Source organism: Microcebus murinus, chromosome 12, assembly GCF_040939455.1.
Source record: "Microcebus murinus isolate Inina chromosome 12, M.murinus_Inina_mat1.0, whole genome shotgun sequence".
In the NCBI taxonomy this organism is placed as follows: domain Eukaryota; kingdom Metazoa; phylum Chordata; class Mammalia; order Primates; family Cheirogaleidae; genus Microcebus; species Microcebus murinus.
Window position 1 is genome coordinate 52,777,239 of NC_134115.1, and position 18,005 is coordinate 52,795,243.

Genomic DNA, 18,005 nt, shown 5'->3' on the forward strand with positions numbered 1-18,005 from the left:
TGGTAAATTGTTATCTCCTATTTTGTTTTTATTGTCTAGGATTGATTTTGCTATATGGGGTCTTCTCTGGTTCCATAAGAAGCATAAAATTATTTTTTCTGTATCTGTGAAAAATGTTGGTGGCATTTTGATGGGGATTGCATTGACTCTGTAGGTCACTTTGGGTTGTATAGACATTTTAAGGATGTTGATTCTGCTGACCCATGAGCATGGTACATTTTTCCACCTGTTTACATTCTCTGCTATTTCCTTCTTCAGTGTTTCATAGTTCTGCCCATATACGGTCTTTTACCTCCATAGTTAAATATATTCCTAGGTACTTTATTTTCTTTGTTGCTACTTTGAAGGGAATTGAGTCTTTGATTTGGTTCTCACTTTTACTGTTCTTGGTGTATATGAATGCCTCTGATTTCTGTGTATTGATTTTGTATCCTGAAACTTTACCAAATTCATTTATCAATTCAAGGAGTCTCTTGGTTGAATCCTTGGGGTTTTCTGGGTATAACATCATGTCATCAGCAAAGAGAGTTTGATCTCTTCTGCTCCCATTTGGATGCCCTTAATTCCACTCTCTTGTCTGATTGCTGTAGTGAGGACATCCAGCACTATGTTCAATAGAAGTGGAGATAGTGGGCAACCTTGTCTTGTTACAGTTCTAAGTGGGAATGTTTTCAATTTTTCCCCATTCAGTATGATATTGGCTGTCGGTTTGTCATATATGGCTTGTATCATTTTTAGGTAAGCTCTGTCTATGCCTATTTTGTTGAACATTCTTATCATAAAAGGGTGTTGAATTTTGTCAAATGCTTTTCTGCATCTACTGAGATGATCATATGGTCTTTGTTTTTGCTTCTGTTTATATGGTGAATTACATTTATAGATTTGTGTATGTTGAACCATCCCTGCATCCCTGGGTTGAAACCCACTTGTTTGTGAAGGAATATTTTCTTGACAAGAACCTGGATTCGATTGGCTAGGATTTTGTTGAGAGTTTTTGCATCTATATTTATGAGGGATTTTGTTCTGTAGTTTTCTTTTTTTGTTGCATCTATTCCTGGTTTTGCTATCAGAGTTATGTTTGCTTCGTAAAATGTATTGTGGAGTATTCCATCATTCTCAATGTTGTGGAATGATTTCTGCAGGATAGGCACCAGTTCTTTGTAGGTGTGGTAAAATTGAGGTGTGAAACCATCTGGTCCAGGACTTTTCTTTTTAGGAAGGTTTTTTATTGCTGTTTCAATTTCAGTACTTGATATTGGTCTGTTCAGGAATTCTATTTTTTCCTGGTTGAGCCTAGGGAGGCTGTGTGTTTCTAAGAAATTCTCTATTTCCTCCACATTTTCCAGTTTGTGTACATAGAGGTTTTTGTAGTATTCATGAATTATATCTTGTATTTCTATGGCATCCATTGTAATTTCTCCTTTATTGTTCCTGATGAAGCTTATTAGACATTTCTCTTTTCTGCTTTTCGTTAGTCTAGCCAAAGGTGTGTCAATTTTGTTTATTTTTTCGAAGAACCAACTTTTTGTTTTGTTAATCTTCTGTATGGTTTCCCTGTTGTCAATTTCATTTAGTTCTGGTTTGATCTTAATGATTTCAGTTCTTCTGCTGGGTTTGGGGTTTGTCTATTCTTCTTTTTCCAGCTCTTTGAGATGATTCATTAGGTTGTCCATTTGTCATCTTTTCGAATTTTGGATATGGGCATTTATGGAAATGAACTTTCCTCTCAGGACTGCTTTAGCTGTGTCCCACAGGTTTTGATAACTGTGTCTCCTTTGTCATTTAGTTCAAAGAATCATTTGAGTTCCATCTTGATTTCCTCATTTATGAAGTGATCATTCAGCAAAAGGTTGCCTAGTTTCCATGACTCTGTGTAGAAATGAGAGTTCCCATTAGGGTTTATTTCTACTACTATTCCATTGTGATCTGAAAAGATACATGGTATGATTTCTATTTTTTTAAATTGTTGAGACATGCTACATGTCCTAGGATGTGGTCAATCTTAGAGAATGAACCCTGAGCTGAGGAGAAGAATTTATGTTTAGTGGTTTTATGGTAAATGTTCTGTCAGTTAGGCCCATTTGTTTTAGAGTTCTGTTTAAGTCCATTATTTCTTCGTTGATTTTCTGTTTGGAGGATCTGTCCTATGCTGTCAGTGGGGTGAAATATTAAAAATATCCACTTAGCTGGGCATCCACAAAGATTAGTCTGCCAGAATCATCTTTGGCTCTGGGCTCAAGAAACCAATGTGCTAAAAATGTTGGTAAAAGTGCTGCAATCTTTTAAAGATGGTGAAATAATGGTGAAATAAGTTTTAAAATAATAATTATCTTCAAAGTTCTGCTACATACTCCTTGAAAAACCAAGGTACCCGGGCCTCAACATAGATTTGTCTGCGAGAAACGTTTTCCATTCCAAGCTGAGTCATCAAATCAGTCTGAAGATTAGGGTAAAAAGTGCTGAAACATGATCAGCACTTTCACCAGTCTCACATGTGCACACTTCTCATCTCTGAGGATAAACAGCTAGAACAAAGGACTGACACAGGACCGGCACATAACACCTCTCAAAAGAGCCAGCTCCAACAAAGGATTCTTGAAAGAAGGGTTAAAAGGGCTACTATTCTTCAAATAATGGTGAATGGATGATTCTTTAATGAATGGTTATTTTAAAGGCTCTAGGATCGACTTCTTGGAAATATCCACTTAGCTGGGGTCAACATAGATTGGTCTGCCAGAATCACCTTAGGGTCTGAGATCATGAAACCAATGTGCTAAAAATTCTGATAAAAGTGATGCAGTCCTTTAAAGATGGTGAAATAAGTCTTAAAATAATGATTCACCATATAAACAGAAGCTAAACAAAGACCATATGATCCTCTCAATAGATGCAGAAAATCATTTGACAAAATTCAACACCCTTTTATGATAAGAACGTTCAACAAAATAGGCATAGACAGGGCTTACCTAAAAATGATACAAGCCATATATGACAAAACCACAGCCAATATCATACTGAATGGGGAAAAATTGAAAACATTCCCACTTAGAACTGTAACAAGATCTCCACTTCTATTGAACATAGTGCTGGATGTCCTCACTACAGCAATCAGACAAGAGAGCAGAATTAAGGGCGTCCAAATGGGAGCAGAAGAGATCAAACTCTCACTCTTTGCTGATGATATGATGTTATACCCAGAAAACCCCAAGGATTCAATCAGGAGACTCCTTGAATTGATAAATGAATTTGGTAAAGTTTCAGGATACAAAATCAATACACAGAAATCAGAGGCATTCATATACACCAAGAATAGTAAAAGTGAGAACCAAATCAAAGACTCAATTCCCTTCAAAGTAGCAACAAAGAAAATAAAGTACCTAGGAATATATTTAACTAAGGAGGTAAAAGACCTCTACAGGCAGAACCATGAAACACTGAAGAAGGAAATAGCAGAGGATGTAGAGAGGTGGAAGAATATACCATGCTCATGGATCGGCAGAATCAACATCCTTAAAATGTCTATACTACCCAAAGTGACCTACAGAGTCAATGCAATCCCCATCAAAATGCCACCAACATTTTTCACAGATACAAAAAAAATAATTTTATGCTTCTTATGGAACCAGAGAAGACCCCGTATAGCAAAATCAATCCTAGGCAATAAAAACAAAATAGGAGATAACAATTTACCAGCCTTCAAACTATACTACAAGGCTATAGTAATTAAAAGAGCTTGGGACTGGCACAAGAACAAGGACATTGACCAGTGGAACAGAACTGAGAACCCAGATATAAAACCATCCTCATATAGCCATCTAATCTTTGACAAAGCAGACAAAAACATCTCATTTCTTAAAGTTTCCTGACTGACAAAAATAATATCTCTTGGTCATTTCTTATCACTTGCTGTGATATTTTCCACTGGAAAAATAGGCCTTGAAAGGGCCTATTTCTTCATTATCATCTATCTGTCTTATGTAATTTATGATCAGCCTTAAATGCAGACCCATCTGAATGGGCTATTCTTGATTTCTTTCAGTTCTAAGTCTTGAACAATTTCATTTTAGTTTCCCAAGTTTATATAATAAAGGACTGAAGTATACCAATAAATGTAGGAGAAGCCTAGATTTTTATTGCAATGTATGATTAATAATGCAACAATATTAATGAAAAATTAAAAAGATAAAGAGAAGCAGAGGAGCTGTTTTAGAACATTCAAAAACCAAATAGAATTCTTTAGGAAAGTATTTTATTTTTGTGTCTCAACAGATGAAATTCATAACCTTGTTTTCTGGTAAGACAATTCAAACATACAAATCAATTACAACAATGTGCTTATCAGCTCCCCCTCCCTCCCCTATACTTTAAAGCAATCAACAGTTTTGAAGGACACCAAGACAATAGGGCTTAGCTAAACAATATGGCAATTAAAAATGGCCCTCTAAAAAAATAATTACAATAGCTGTTGAAAAGTATTTGTCCTTTGAGCAAAACAGACTGAATGAAAAGAAGCATCATGAAACAAGAAGGATTATAGCTTCCCTTCCAAGAAAAGGGAAAAGGGATGTATATTAAAACAATAATATAGAAAGCTGGGGAGTCAGATTGAAAACAACAGAAAGCCCAGGCAATAAATTTCTTCAATAAAATGCATCCTCTTGAAGATAACCATTCAAACTCTCATTTTGTATTGAAATAATTATTTCTCTACCCCCAGCACCTGGAAATGAATCATTTCCATTCTCCTTTGTTAAAATGAGTAACTTTTCCAAGCTAGCATCTCCCAAACAAGGACAGTAGGGCTTGCTATGAATTTTGTAGAAGTCAGTAATATTAAAGATAAATCAAGCTGACTGATGGCCAATGCCATTTTAGATTCTAGTTGTAAAGGGATTAGATATATCCCGGCAGGCATGGGGCTCCCAGGGGAAGAGGGCTTCATAAGCATTGATGCCTAGTCACTCTAAATCCTGTAGCACCTTTGTACAAGGTCTCTTGTTCTATGTACCATTCCCTCATGCTTTTCACTGTAAGCCTCACAGCACCCTTGTGAGGTAGGTAGTGTTATGATCATGCTGAGAAAGGGGGATGCAGAGATGTTAAGTAGCTTGCCCATAAAGAGACATGAATCCAGTGACAGAGCCCTATAGACTCTTACTCTAGATCCTTGTCTTTTTAGCACTTAACTGTTCTGACTCCCTGAGACTGGATCATTAAAGCAGGTAGGTCCTTAATGCCAGACTTGTGCCTGGCCAGGTGGACACTAAGGCCTATCTCTTAACCACATGATTTGGATGAAAGAAGAAGAAACAGGCTGTGATCAAAATGGAAGCCATAGGAGTTAATGTGGAGGAACACAGGATTAAAGTTTGAACCACCGTTTGATCATGACTTTAGTGATGTGCTGTTTACTGTGATGATGATGGCTACTCAGTAGATATTGCATGATGAAATCAATGAATAATGAATGAATGAAAGGAGATTGTGCTTCGATAAGTGGAAAATTAAATTTTCTACATTTTTAAAACAAAAGCTGGAGAAATCTGATTTCTAATTTCTAATCAAGGATGGGAAGGAAAGAATTAAGTAGATACCTGAATTTTCTGTGGGCATGTATTTGAGCTAATATTGGCAGTATTTAAAAGCATTTAAGTACACAAACATTTAAAGTAATTTTCAATACAGAACTTGTTTACTTACTTATTTGGAACCCACACCATGAAGATCAATATTAGAGGCAGTGTGACAGTGTTTATAAATAAACACCACCCATTTTCCTTTACAATTAAGTTCTCTTTCATATATTCTTATTCACTCAATGTAATTTATTTGAAAAGCTTGTGCTCTAGAGTTCTTATCAAATGAATTTTGAATGTAATTTGAAATACATTGGACTACCTAAAAAATGAACTACTCTTCTCTAGACTCCCCAGCTAGGATATATTTTTCAGTTACTTTAAGGTTTTGCGAACCCTTTTTTTCACTCCAGAAACACTCAGGGTGGAAAACAGCTGCCCTATATTGAAACCAGCCCTGCATTAACACCAGCAACTTTCTTACACTGGTGTCATGAAGGGCTCTTGAGACCACTGAAGTGCTGGCCACTGGATTATCCAGGTGTTGCTAAGGTAGAAGAGTGTATATAAATCTAGTGGTGAAGCTGACTTGGTAATCTCTTTGCATTACACGTTTGTTCTGTGCTCAATGAATTAATTCCCTGTAGGATGTTTGAACTGATATGCTACGAGGCTTGAAGAAACTCTGGATGCCACAGTACGGATTTGTGTATGTGTGTGTTTAATGAGGTGTTTTATTTTAACTTTTATACAGAGCCCTGTATGTATATAATGGATGTAACCTATTAGTCTTTTGTACATCCCGCTAATAGCCCGTGGCTAAAGGAGGAGACTAGATGAGTGAATTGCCTTTGTGCTATGGCACCAGCATGCTTGATCGCTTGTGCTTAGAAATAACATGACTAGTGATGCTGTGGTTAGAAACATTCACATAAATGTTATTTCTGCCTTAGAGGGGGATCTGGAAAATAGATTTATCTCCCAATGTGATAATGAAAATTCTAACATCATTCACTACAGATATAACTTTTAGTATCATGTGTAAGATTTAGTCTTTCGATCAGAGGTAACCTATGTAGTAGTGTGCTGTTTTTTTATGGAGACTCTCCCTGGGTTTTCATCTCAGACCCCGACAAGCTTAGTGATTGAGTTGTGTTCTTAGGTTTTTCTTCTTTTCTTTTTATTTTATTAGCTGCCAAACAGAGGATCGAGAATCCTCAGATAAGCTGTATATTTTTCATCTGCCTTTTCTTTTTCCTTATCTTCTCTACAGGCAATTTTTAGTAACATATTTGTATATGTATGTGTGCGTTTGTGTGTGCCTGTGTGTGTGTGTTTCTGGCACTAAAACACATGTACTATTTTAGAGAGATTTATTGACATGTCATGATTTACCCAGTTCAGAATATTATGGAATGAAACAATGCCCACATGGCTATAACAAGAAACTTCTTTTCTAATCCAACATTTTTTTGATAGAGGGTCATAATTTTTGCACTTAGTTATTTATAAGAGCTGATGAAAGGCACCAGTGTGACATGCCCTAGAAGCCAGTGTTTCCAGATTTTCCACCAATCAGTGGCAAAAACAGTAGGTGAATTTCCCCCCAAGTTTCTCAATTTTATCCTAAATTTGGCTTTATTCCACATTAATCTCCATTTCCTATGTTTTAGTTCTGATAATGAGGTAATTGAGAAAAAAATATAGATTGTACAATAAGCTTATCTGTCTAAAAGGGAGTAGGTAGGAACTCATAATTTTTGTTTAGACTATAACAAATAACACAGAAACAGTAACAGCCACCTAGCAGGGGCAGTATGCTCCTGACTGAGGAAACTGAGAGAAAGAAGAAACAAAATAAAAACAGAAACATAAAACTATGATAAGCTTCTCCATTTCTGAAGTAGCACATGACCAGAAAGTCTTTATTATAAGTTCAGAGCCAGAAGCCAGGCCACCGAGTTAAAAGTATGTTCAGGATTTGGCTGAACATTTCCATTTAAGGATTTGGCTTCATTATATTATTTTCTTCTCATTGTATAAGAACAAGTCCTGAAGTATTGGGACCATATTATCCCTAATTGGTAAAGTTTACTGGACAAACTAACTTGTCATATTAATTGGCAGAGACGAATACCCAATACATTCAAAACTATGTTTGTTGAGAATTGTTCTTCGTTTCAGTCATACTAGTTTAGTGGTATAAAATGAAAGGCCATTGTTAGAGATGTGACTCTTCCCCAGGCAGCTCTGGCATTACCAGAAAATCTTCAAGCAGAAGAAAATACCTCTCTGGTGGCAAGCTCTTCATTTTGCAATTAAAGAACAGCAAAGTGTCCTTTTCTGAATTTCTTGCTAGCAACCTCAGAATTTGTGTGTTTGCTTCTGACTGGACCTGAATCTCAGGCTTTCTTGTCATCTAACAACATGACTTCCAGGCTTTTTTGCTTCCTTCCCCTACCTCCTCCTTCTTCCCTGGAAGGCATCCAATGAGCTACAGAGGGTGAAAATGACACCATGGATGACGACAGATACCTGAGCACATCTTTCTAAAGCCCATTCCCTCAAGTACCAAAGGAAAGAGAGCATCTTCGCTCTCAGCACAAAGATTGCACAAGAGCAGTTTTTAAATTTTCAAATTCATTTCCTCTTTAACACTAGACAACCTTCTTTTTCTCGTTACCAATTTACTTGAAGTAAAGAGAAAAATTTTTTCTTTTTAATTTTTTGTGCCTTTCTACCTTATATGATATCTAAAATCATTAAACGTTGGCTGAGTGAAAGCGAACTCAGAAAGAAAAACCATATGATGGTGCTGTATGTATGGCTTGTCAAACTCTTCACTTCTTGCTCAAATATATTTCATGCCTAAAGTCATGCCCGTCATTTGCTTATGTAACCAAGTCAAATGAATTTGAGATAATTTTTCAAGTGGTACAAGATTTATTTTGACTAAAGTGGAATATCTTTATAGTGTGGTTGATATTAAGCAGATTCCAATATTCAGGAGGTCAAACTATGACCCCTTCATAATTTGGCATACAAGGAACCTGGTAGCCTGGCCACTGATTCCTGTCTGAGTAGTCTCTACTAACCCGACATTTGAATCAGATTCCCCTGGCTCTGCTTAATCTCTGACAGTCTGGTAGATTATTCAATCAAAACAGCACTAAAGTGATTTGAACAACCTCATATCCTTGTGAGACTTACATAGCCTGTTTCTCTCAATAAGAAAATATTTTCTAATATGACTCCAATTGCCTTTTATTACATTTCATTTCTTAATAATACTTCGATGGATTTAACGGAGATGTCAGATGCTTAAGCCCTTTTCATCAGCAAAGAAAACATGTTTTCTGAACTTATTTTACATGTTCATAAAATAAGTTAACTTGTTTTTACATGTTAAAAAAACATGCCCACAATAATTAATCAATAATAATAGTCAATGAGACACAAACCTCAAATCAAGATACATTTTTTCATTAGCACTATTTTTTTTGAAAACAAAAACAAGCTATCAGGCATTTTTAAGAAAAGTTTTGTTAGGTTGTTGGTTAGTAACTTCCAATCATGGGATATTCCCCAAATAGGATTTTGATAAAAGACATTAAAGGAAAACACAGACACACATTCTGTTTCTTTTTTTTTTTTTCTCCTGCTCAAGCTTATCAACTTTTAAAATAGTTACATTTTAAACACTTAAAAAAAAATCAAACCACCCTCCCCCACATATTTATATATGTATATATGAACAATAGCTTTTCAACTAATTATGATTTGGGACACTCCATACCATATGGAAAAAACGTGAAGACAACTGTCTTGTGTATCCAGCGACCAGGTGTGTGGAGCACACCTGATTTTATAACTGGGTAGGAAAAGAGCATGTGTTCTTCCAAATGGCCTCTATATGAAGTTTGTTCATGACTCTTTGCCAATCTCTTGCTATCCCACAGATATGTATATGAGCAGTATGTTGCCAGACATACATTGTTGTAAAGAATGAAAGCAATTTTTTTGCAAGTCTGAATTAATTTCCTGCTTAATAATTATTTGACTATATTGTAAGTTTTTATTGATTATATTGCAGCATTGATTAAAGATATATTAAAGCAATTTAGAATAGGAGGTGTGCAACAAACTGAAGAATATTAACATGGTAATTTCTGCCTTTTTTTTTTTAGTCCTTTTGAATAGGCACAAAATCTTTGACCCATTTTTAGTATGGACAGTTACCTTTTGAACTTTATAGGAATATAGTTAGCCAATTAATAGAATGTAAATTTGCATTTTTGTTGTCTTCTAATGGCTATTTTGCATATTAAAGGTAGAGCTTTCCTTAAAATGTGAAGTACTCTCTTGATTATGCCAGCTCTTTTCTCATTCTGCTAAGGCTATAAATAAAGCTTTCTATTTAAGACTGGCATTATATCAACCCACCTGCTTCTGGAAGAGAGAGGGGGAAAAAAATCAGAATCACTCAGCCTGCAGATTGCTGTCAGCTTGTGATTATGTGAATGGTAAGTCTTAACTTTTAAAGTGTTATGTGAGATAGGCTGGAGGGTGTTTTTTTTTTTTTTTTAAAGCAATTTCCAGTTTAACAATTACCCAAGAATTTCTGAGAACTAATGAAAGAAGACTTATCCCTGGAGAGAGATTCAATGAGGAGGCATAACGGCAGCTGGGGGTGACAGTGGTGAGCTGGCAGAGCAGGAGAAGGAAGGATCATTTCAATTGTGGCATCAGGAAGGGAGGCAGGAATGTGGGGGAAACCAAAGCTTTCCTCTCTCCATGGGCTGTCCCAGGGAGGTTAGTCCCTGCTCTTTTCCTCCTTCCTATCCATGATATTCTCCTGGGAGACTGGGGGTAGGGGGAGGGAGAAGAGGTATCCAAGACCTGGGTGAAAGGAGCAGGGCAGTCTGGGGCACGTGCAAGCTTGTCCTGATCAAATTCCCACATACAGAAAAAGGGAGATCACCTCTAGTCCTATTTTAGAAAAATAAACCTTTTACAAACATCTCAATCACGTCTTTTGTTGTTGTCGTTACAAATATCTTATCATAAGCCATCTTTTGAAAAGCTCACATAGAATAAGGAGTTTCCAGTCCCTACTATTTTTTGAGAAAACATGAACCTACATTTACTTTTCCCCAAACAGACAAACCAACTTCAGATGGCAAACCTGTCATTAATTGCTTATTTAAAACATAGTTTACTTGGCTAAACCTTGCATGCCTAGACTACGGCTCCTGAATCTGGTGTTTAAAAGGTATATTGAACTAACGATCACAGCAATCAGCTATCATTGCGTCTTGTAGTCGTATGTTGTGAATTTGTCCTTTCCCAGTATTCATTTGCTGGAGTGTAAACGAGAAGGCTCTTTTAGGAATGGCTTTTGAAGGAGTAAAGGATAGTGTCATGGAAAGATTTCTGTCAAGTGTTTGCTAAAGTACCAGGAAATGCCCTTTGTTGCCTAACCAAAATAAAAAATTCCAAAATTAATAAGTCAAATAATATTTCATTTTTCAAGGCTATCTTCACATAAAGGCAGAATAACTCCAAAACCCCTCAATCAAAAAATATCAAGTGTTTTAGAGGAAAGGAATTGAATGGAGCTCCCAAAGCCAGTGATGGAAAGTCAATGGAAATAACCAGGCACATAATGTATTAGTCTAACGGAAAGTGTTAATTCCAGTTATAGAGATGATAAATTGTTACCTAAGTACTGAGTAGAACGAATGGTTTTGGCCTCAAAGGTTTTGTTACTAGGTTCATATGCCACAAAATCCCATTTGGAATAGCTCATGTGAACTATAGGTGACCAGGTCATAGAGAAGAAGGATAAAAAGACACCAATCAAAGTTAAAGAAGAGCATAATCTCTGATTATTCTTCAGTTAGGGAATAATAACTGTAAAAATGAGAAATAAAGAAAATAGAATTAAAATGGATCAAGTGTCTTCTTCCAACCTTTTTAAAATTCTTGATATATCTTTTTGTTAGGCCTTAGCCTTCTAAGCTGAAAATGATGTACTTTTTTTCTCTGCTAGAAAGCCTCCAGACACATTCTGTGTTGTTCAACAACTGAGCACAGTGCTGAAGTTAAAACAAATGTCTTGACACAGAGATGAAGGGAGACCCTGGAAGTATAAGTTAATTTACATGGGGCTCTACTCACTTTTATTTCTCCAAGATCACATCCTCTCTTTTGTACTTCTAATATAAAAATACATTTGTTCTTACTTGAGTAATGGAAAGTGACAAACATCAGGCTTCAATGCAAGTGAAATTTGAATAATCCTTTTTAAAAAAAGTCAGAGAAGATTGTAACTTCTGGACTTTTTTGAGAACTGAGGAGCACATAATATTTGATAGAACAATGAAAAAAGAATCTACTCTAAATACTGTTGAGCAGATCCTAAATGCCTTTGTGAGGAGTTTGGTGATAAGCAAAATTATTGAGAAAACTGAGCATAACCAGAGTTCTGACAAATGTCGCTAGGAACTGGGAAGTAAGAGTCTTGGTAATTTCTGGTTTATATTTTCAAACTTTGAGAATATCTGAAAAGCCATAATTATAAATGCAATGAGAATGAAAAGTGGCTTAAAAATGGGTAATATGAAAATTTGGAAAAGCAGAAATCCCTTACCACATTGTGTAATGTGTTTGTGTAAACACATTACACGAAATCGTTTGGGTGAGCTATCATACTTTAGTAGTATGTATTTCAGATATTTGGGACCATGTGTCAATTATCTTAGACCATTAGGACTAGTCATAGATTTTTTCTTATACAGATTTAATGGCTAGAGAGAATAAACACATCTCTGAAAAGGCTTTATGTGTATATATAGAGAGTACTGGTCAACTCAAAATGAATTGCTGAGACAAACAACTGTGTTGTATAGTTTGAAACAAACCTTCTTGGAAGAAAATGACTCAGAGATGTCATTCCTAAGGGGATAATTTGGTGCTGGTTTGAGCTGTTATTCTCTATCATGGTCCAGTTTGAGCTAACGGAGAGATAATCTGAAGCCAAAAGGGAAAATTCATGCAAGTGAATACCTTTGTGAAATTGGTTACTTAAATATCAGAGTTACAGTCAATAGAATGCCAGAGCTTTGCAGATATGAAAAGGAATCCAAGATCTGCTCCAACAGTGAGAATGTAGAAAACTAAATGTCTAATCAATTATCTATAAATCCATTACTAAGATGGATGCCTCAGGCAGAAAGTAGCCAATTCTCCTGGAAATAGTCAATATACTTTTATAATCTGAATATTTATACAAGTGATATATATTTTTAGTAATCTATTGGAGCCCAATTCAAACAGTAAGTTTCCTCTTATTAGAAATACTATGTTTAGGAATACTTCAGAAAAGTACTACTCTAATCTAATGTTGACCAATCTGGGTTCTATGGAACCCTAGTTTTTGAAGATGTTAAAAGTTACATCATAATAAGATGTGTTTTCTACTCAAATAAGAGAAACCCTTACAGAAATAATATTAAGCAGGATTCTTGTTTATAGAATTTTTCAGAAGTTTCCTTAGGCTCATACCAATCTCAAACCTCTAAGAGATGGTTATAGAATGAAGCATTTCCCCAATTTATTAGTCGGTGGGACTCTTTTTCCAAAGAATTCTTAGTAATATCTTAAATAATTATTGTTCCATGGATCAGAGTATAGAAACTCCCGAGAGTCCATCTAATGGAATAATAACTAAATCTTTAACTAAATATTTTCATGGATGAGTTAACTTCAGTCCAATTTCATTTTACTCAGCTGTTTTGAGCCAAGATTTACTTTGACAGAACATAGCACTTAGAATCACAAAATTATTTTATTAATTGCTCAGCATTTCTCTCTTTTTGATAATTAAATACTTGCTTCATAAAATGCTGCAAAATTAAGATGAAGTAGTTTTTATTAACTTTTGGAAGACTATCTCTCCACTTTCACTTCACTCATTTTTAAAATTTGAAAGGCCCCATTCCATTTGTACACAAGTGGGATTTATAAGAGTCTACACAGCAGAGCTTTATTTGCATTATTTGATATAAATAAAGTAATTGTCACAGATAGAGAATGAATTTTTAAAGGATAGGTGATAACCATCAGGAAAAATGACAAATAGGCAATTCTTCAATTTCCATCTTACTTTCTTCCCTTTGTTAAGGGAGAAATGTGTTTATCTGTGTTGCTATCCAATTGGCAAAACAATTTCTGGGCCTGTGATTATTTTTATTTAGGTTGATTTAATTTTATAAAAGTTCCTCAAAATTTCAAATACTAAAAAGAGCCAGCTTTTGAAAGTCAAACCCCCAATCTAGTATGTCAAGAAGCAAATTCCAGAGACCTTCTACTCCAGCTTACATGCTACCCCAAAGGGAACCTATTTTCAAGTTCCTCTCAAAATGTGAAAAGTGTAGAAATTTCCTAACTGTTCTATGTTAATTAAACATATGACATATCATGAGTACAGTCTATATTCAATACTTTCTCAGACCAAAGTCATTCACTCAATATTTAGCCAACTGGAAATATGCCCCCTTTGAACCAGATCACCAGTGGTAACGGCATGTTACCATTTTTTAAAAAAACTAGAATGTTCAACTTTGAGGAATAATCATTAATGCAAACTAATTGGACAAGAATCTTTGGGTGAGAGGGGTAACAGAATCAGCATGATTTAATGTCTTGATAGGGCTCTAACTTTTCCTTACCAGAGAAAATCAGTGTTTTTTGATCCACCTTGTTTCTTTACACTTTAAAAACAAGATAGATTCCTCTTATCTACCCAAGATAATTTTCAAAATAAAAACCAAAATCTACTTGGTAAAGAAGCAGGGAGAAATCCCGAAGTTGCCTATTATTCAAGTTACCTATTATTCAAGGTAATACTGTGTGCACAGTATTTGAATAGAGAGCATCAGAGTAGCAGTAGCTAGATGCTCCCTTTGACTAGCAGCAATCTAGCCTGGAGGAAGCTAACATGTTTTAAACAGATCCTTAATTATGCACAGATCACCCTGGTTTGTGTTGGCATCTGAGAACAACTCCTTATGCAGAGAGCTTTTGAACATCTGAATTCTTGATCTTAGCTATTGGTGAATATTACCTTATATATAACCATTACCTATTTTGCCATTTTCTATTAACCCATTAGCATCAACTGATGAAAGTAAAATCAAGGGGTGGTTAAATGGATCATTTTGATTATTAACACCTACCTTGCATTTTATAGGTACATCTAGTGGCACACCACCTCACCACCTTCTGGAGAAACCAAGGGCTTTGTTACAGTAAACTGGTCCAGTGTGATATTACAAGTATAAAAAATATTCCATTCTGTATCAAAACTAGGCACATGCCTTTATTTATAGTAACATAAGTTAACAGAGTTGAGCAGTTTTGCCTTGGGTCCTGTTTCTTGGCATCCTAAATCAGACAAACACGCCTCTCAACATATCTCCTCCCATAACTCCAGGGATCTAGTCTCAGGGTTATCTGTAGGCAAAGGAAGGTGAAATCACACTGGGATCTATAGTGGTGAGTAACTAAAAGCACAACCTCTCATTCATATTGCTTTAAAACACATACAGCATATATGTTTTAAAAAGAAAAGTAAAGAATATATTGACCTCTTTGTGGTGCTGAACCAACAATATGGTATGATGCAAGGCTTTAACAAATGATAATTATAGATACAAATTTTTCTGTAGAGTATGTTTTAGACAAATGTGTCTTTTTAATATGTAAATCCTACACTGTAGGTTGTTCTTTTTTATTTTTTCTTTTGTTTTTGCAGTGGTAGAAAATGCTGAATAATTGTCCATGAGCATGAGCCAAAGGTTCAAGTTCATTACTGAGATCCCCAGAATGCCAATATTTGCAATGCAAACAATTAGTATCCCACTGTGTGAAGGACTCTAACACAGGTCTGCCTGCCTCTAGATGGAAAGTCTCCACAAGAAGTCCTTCTGTTTCCACGAACCCTGCTTTGATATGGGGGCAGCTGCACGAAGCTGCCTCCTAACCTAGTAATTTATTGTGCCAGACTGTCTTACTGAAACCAACAATGACAAAGAGACAGTAGTGTGAGTGGTGGACCCTCAAATCATTTTCATGTTGAACCTCCTGGGTCCAGCCACCTCCCCTTCCACAACAGCACCATTGTTTTTTCGGGGCACATACTCAAGGTCAATGCTGTTTTTGTGCTTGCCTTTCCCTCGGCTCCACACAAAAAGGAGAAGAAAACAAAATAAAACCACTCCCAGAAATGTGAAACAGCCCATGGCTGTAGACACCAGTATTGTTTTAAGGTCCAGGGAAAAAGTATTGGCATTGGTGCCATTGGAAATGGTGTCATTGGAGTCAGTCATGTACATAGGGGTCCTGTTTGCGTAAAGAAAGCGATCTGAAGTGAATCCTTTCACAGTTAAGGAGGCTGTGAAGGTGTCATTCCCAGCAGCATTGCTAGCAATGCAAACATACATCCCGCTGTCTTGATCCTGGGCAAAGCGGATTTCCAAGGTGCCATCACCCAACACTGTGGCTCTACCGTTGGACTTAGTGGTGATGAAACGTCTTCGGGGTGTCACCCAGGATATCACAGGCTGCGGGTCTCCATCAGCACTGCATTCTAGCTGAACCGTCTGCCCTTCATCCACTAGCAGATGCTGCAACTTCTTTTCACGGATTTTGGGTTTTTTGCAGGTAAAGTAAAAAGAAAGGGCAGTGCTATGGAAATCCTTGAATGACCTTTCACGGATGGTGTCTGGGCCAGCACACATGGGCTGCTGGCCACCAAACTGTAGGGTGGGCTGTCGCTGCAAGATCCAGAGGAGACGGCAGTCACAGGCCAGTGGGTTGTTATTAATGCTCAGGACCTCCAGAGCCCTAGGGGAGGAGAACACATTCTCTTCCAGTGTTTCCAGCAGGTTCTGAGACACGTTGAGCACGCGTAGGAAGTGGAGCCCTTGGAAAGAGTGAGGCTCAATGGTGCGGAGCTGGGCCCCCACTATATGAAGCTCCTGAAGGCGGGTCAGGTCAGAGAACATGCCTGCTTCAATAGTGCTGATGGGATTGTAGGAGAGGTTAAGGTGGGTCAGGTATACCAGGTGTTTAAAGGCAAGGAAGGGTACAGTGGACAGGTTGGTATTGGTGATCGAAAGGGACGTGAGGTTGAGACCATAGAGGCTATTGGCAGGCATCATATCCAGCAAAGGCCAATAGTCAATCTCTAGGTGTTTCAGGTGGAACAGTCTTTTAAAGGCATACACAGGCATATTGTTGATGTTGAGATGCTTCAGATGCAGGCTGATGAGGCTGCGCAGGTGGGAGAGGGCTTCTGTTGGTACTGCTGTTAAGTTGCATTTCTCCAGGGTGAGCTGCTCCAAGCTAAGTAGCCCACTGAAGGCCCTGTGAGAGATATAAACCAAATCATTGTCCCCCACTTCTAGAGACTTCAGGTTATGTAGGTCTTGGAACATGTAGTCTAGTAAAATGACAATCTTATTCTCACTAATGTCAAGCTTGGTGAGATTGGACAGCCCCGTGAATACCCCCAAAGGGACCAGCTTGAGGCGATTGCCTTTCAGGCGGAGAGAACGCAGGTTAAAGAGATTGTTAAATGCTCCTGGCTCCACATTGGCGATGATGTTGTCACTCAAGTCTATCTCCTCCAGCAGAGGATAGGATATGAATTCTTCAGGGTTGACGCTTTTCAGCCTGTTTTTACTGAGGTCCAAGATTTTGGTCTCAATGGGAATGCCCTCTGGGATGGCGATCAACCGCCTTCTGTGGCAGCTGACAGACTTGTTCTGGGCAGAGCACTCACAGCGAGCAGGGCAGCCAATGGTGGATCCCATGAAGATTAACACCACAGCCAGACCCAGGAATGGCTGCCAGCATGATATGGCCGTGTGAAGCATGACTCCACTTCTTAGTCTACACCTTGGTCACAGGCCTGCACAGAAGGGGCGAAAGAAGGGAGGAAGAGAGGTTGAGTGAGGACATAGACAGGTGAAGGAGCACAAATAGGTCAGCAAGTATAATGGAAAGGACACTGGGTTTGGATTCTATCAGATCTGGGCTTACACCTGAGAGTTGCCATTTATAGCGAGGTGATCTTGGTCAAGTTGTTTTACCTCTCGGCACCTCAGTTTTCTTGGATGTAAAATGGGGATAATCAGGATGATTATAGTAGTAGCTTCCCAGAGTTATCATGATAATTTCAGTGTTTGACAACTATGAAGAGATAAATACAGTGTCTGGCACAGACTGTGAGGCAAAACAGCATAAATTTCACACTCAAAAGGCTCTATTTTGAATTCAAATGAGAGAAACAGGGGTCAATGGCTCAGAGGAAACCAGTTCAGTTTGAATCTGTGTCTGCATTGCTAATGTTCGGGATATCAT

At 37.2% G+C, this 18,005-nt stretch overlaps 1 protein-coding gene across 1 annotated transcript in view; it reads right to left on the bottom strand.

Moving 5' to 3' along the window:
* Positions 1-457: 457 nt before the first annotated feature.
* Positions 458-18,005, bottom strand: part of LINGO2 (leucine rich repeat and Ig domain containing 2) — a 309,491-nt gene continuing 291,943 nt past the window's right edge. The window contains exon 2 of the mRNA XM_076008793.1: positions 458-17,553. Coding sequence (XP_075864908.1) covers positions 15,698-17,518 — 1,821 coding nt within the window. The 5' untranslated portion in view covers positions 17,519-17,553 and the 3' untranslated portion in view covers positions 458-15,697. The remainder of the gene's footprint in view (positions 17,554-18,005) is intronic.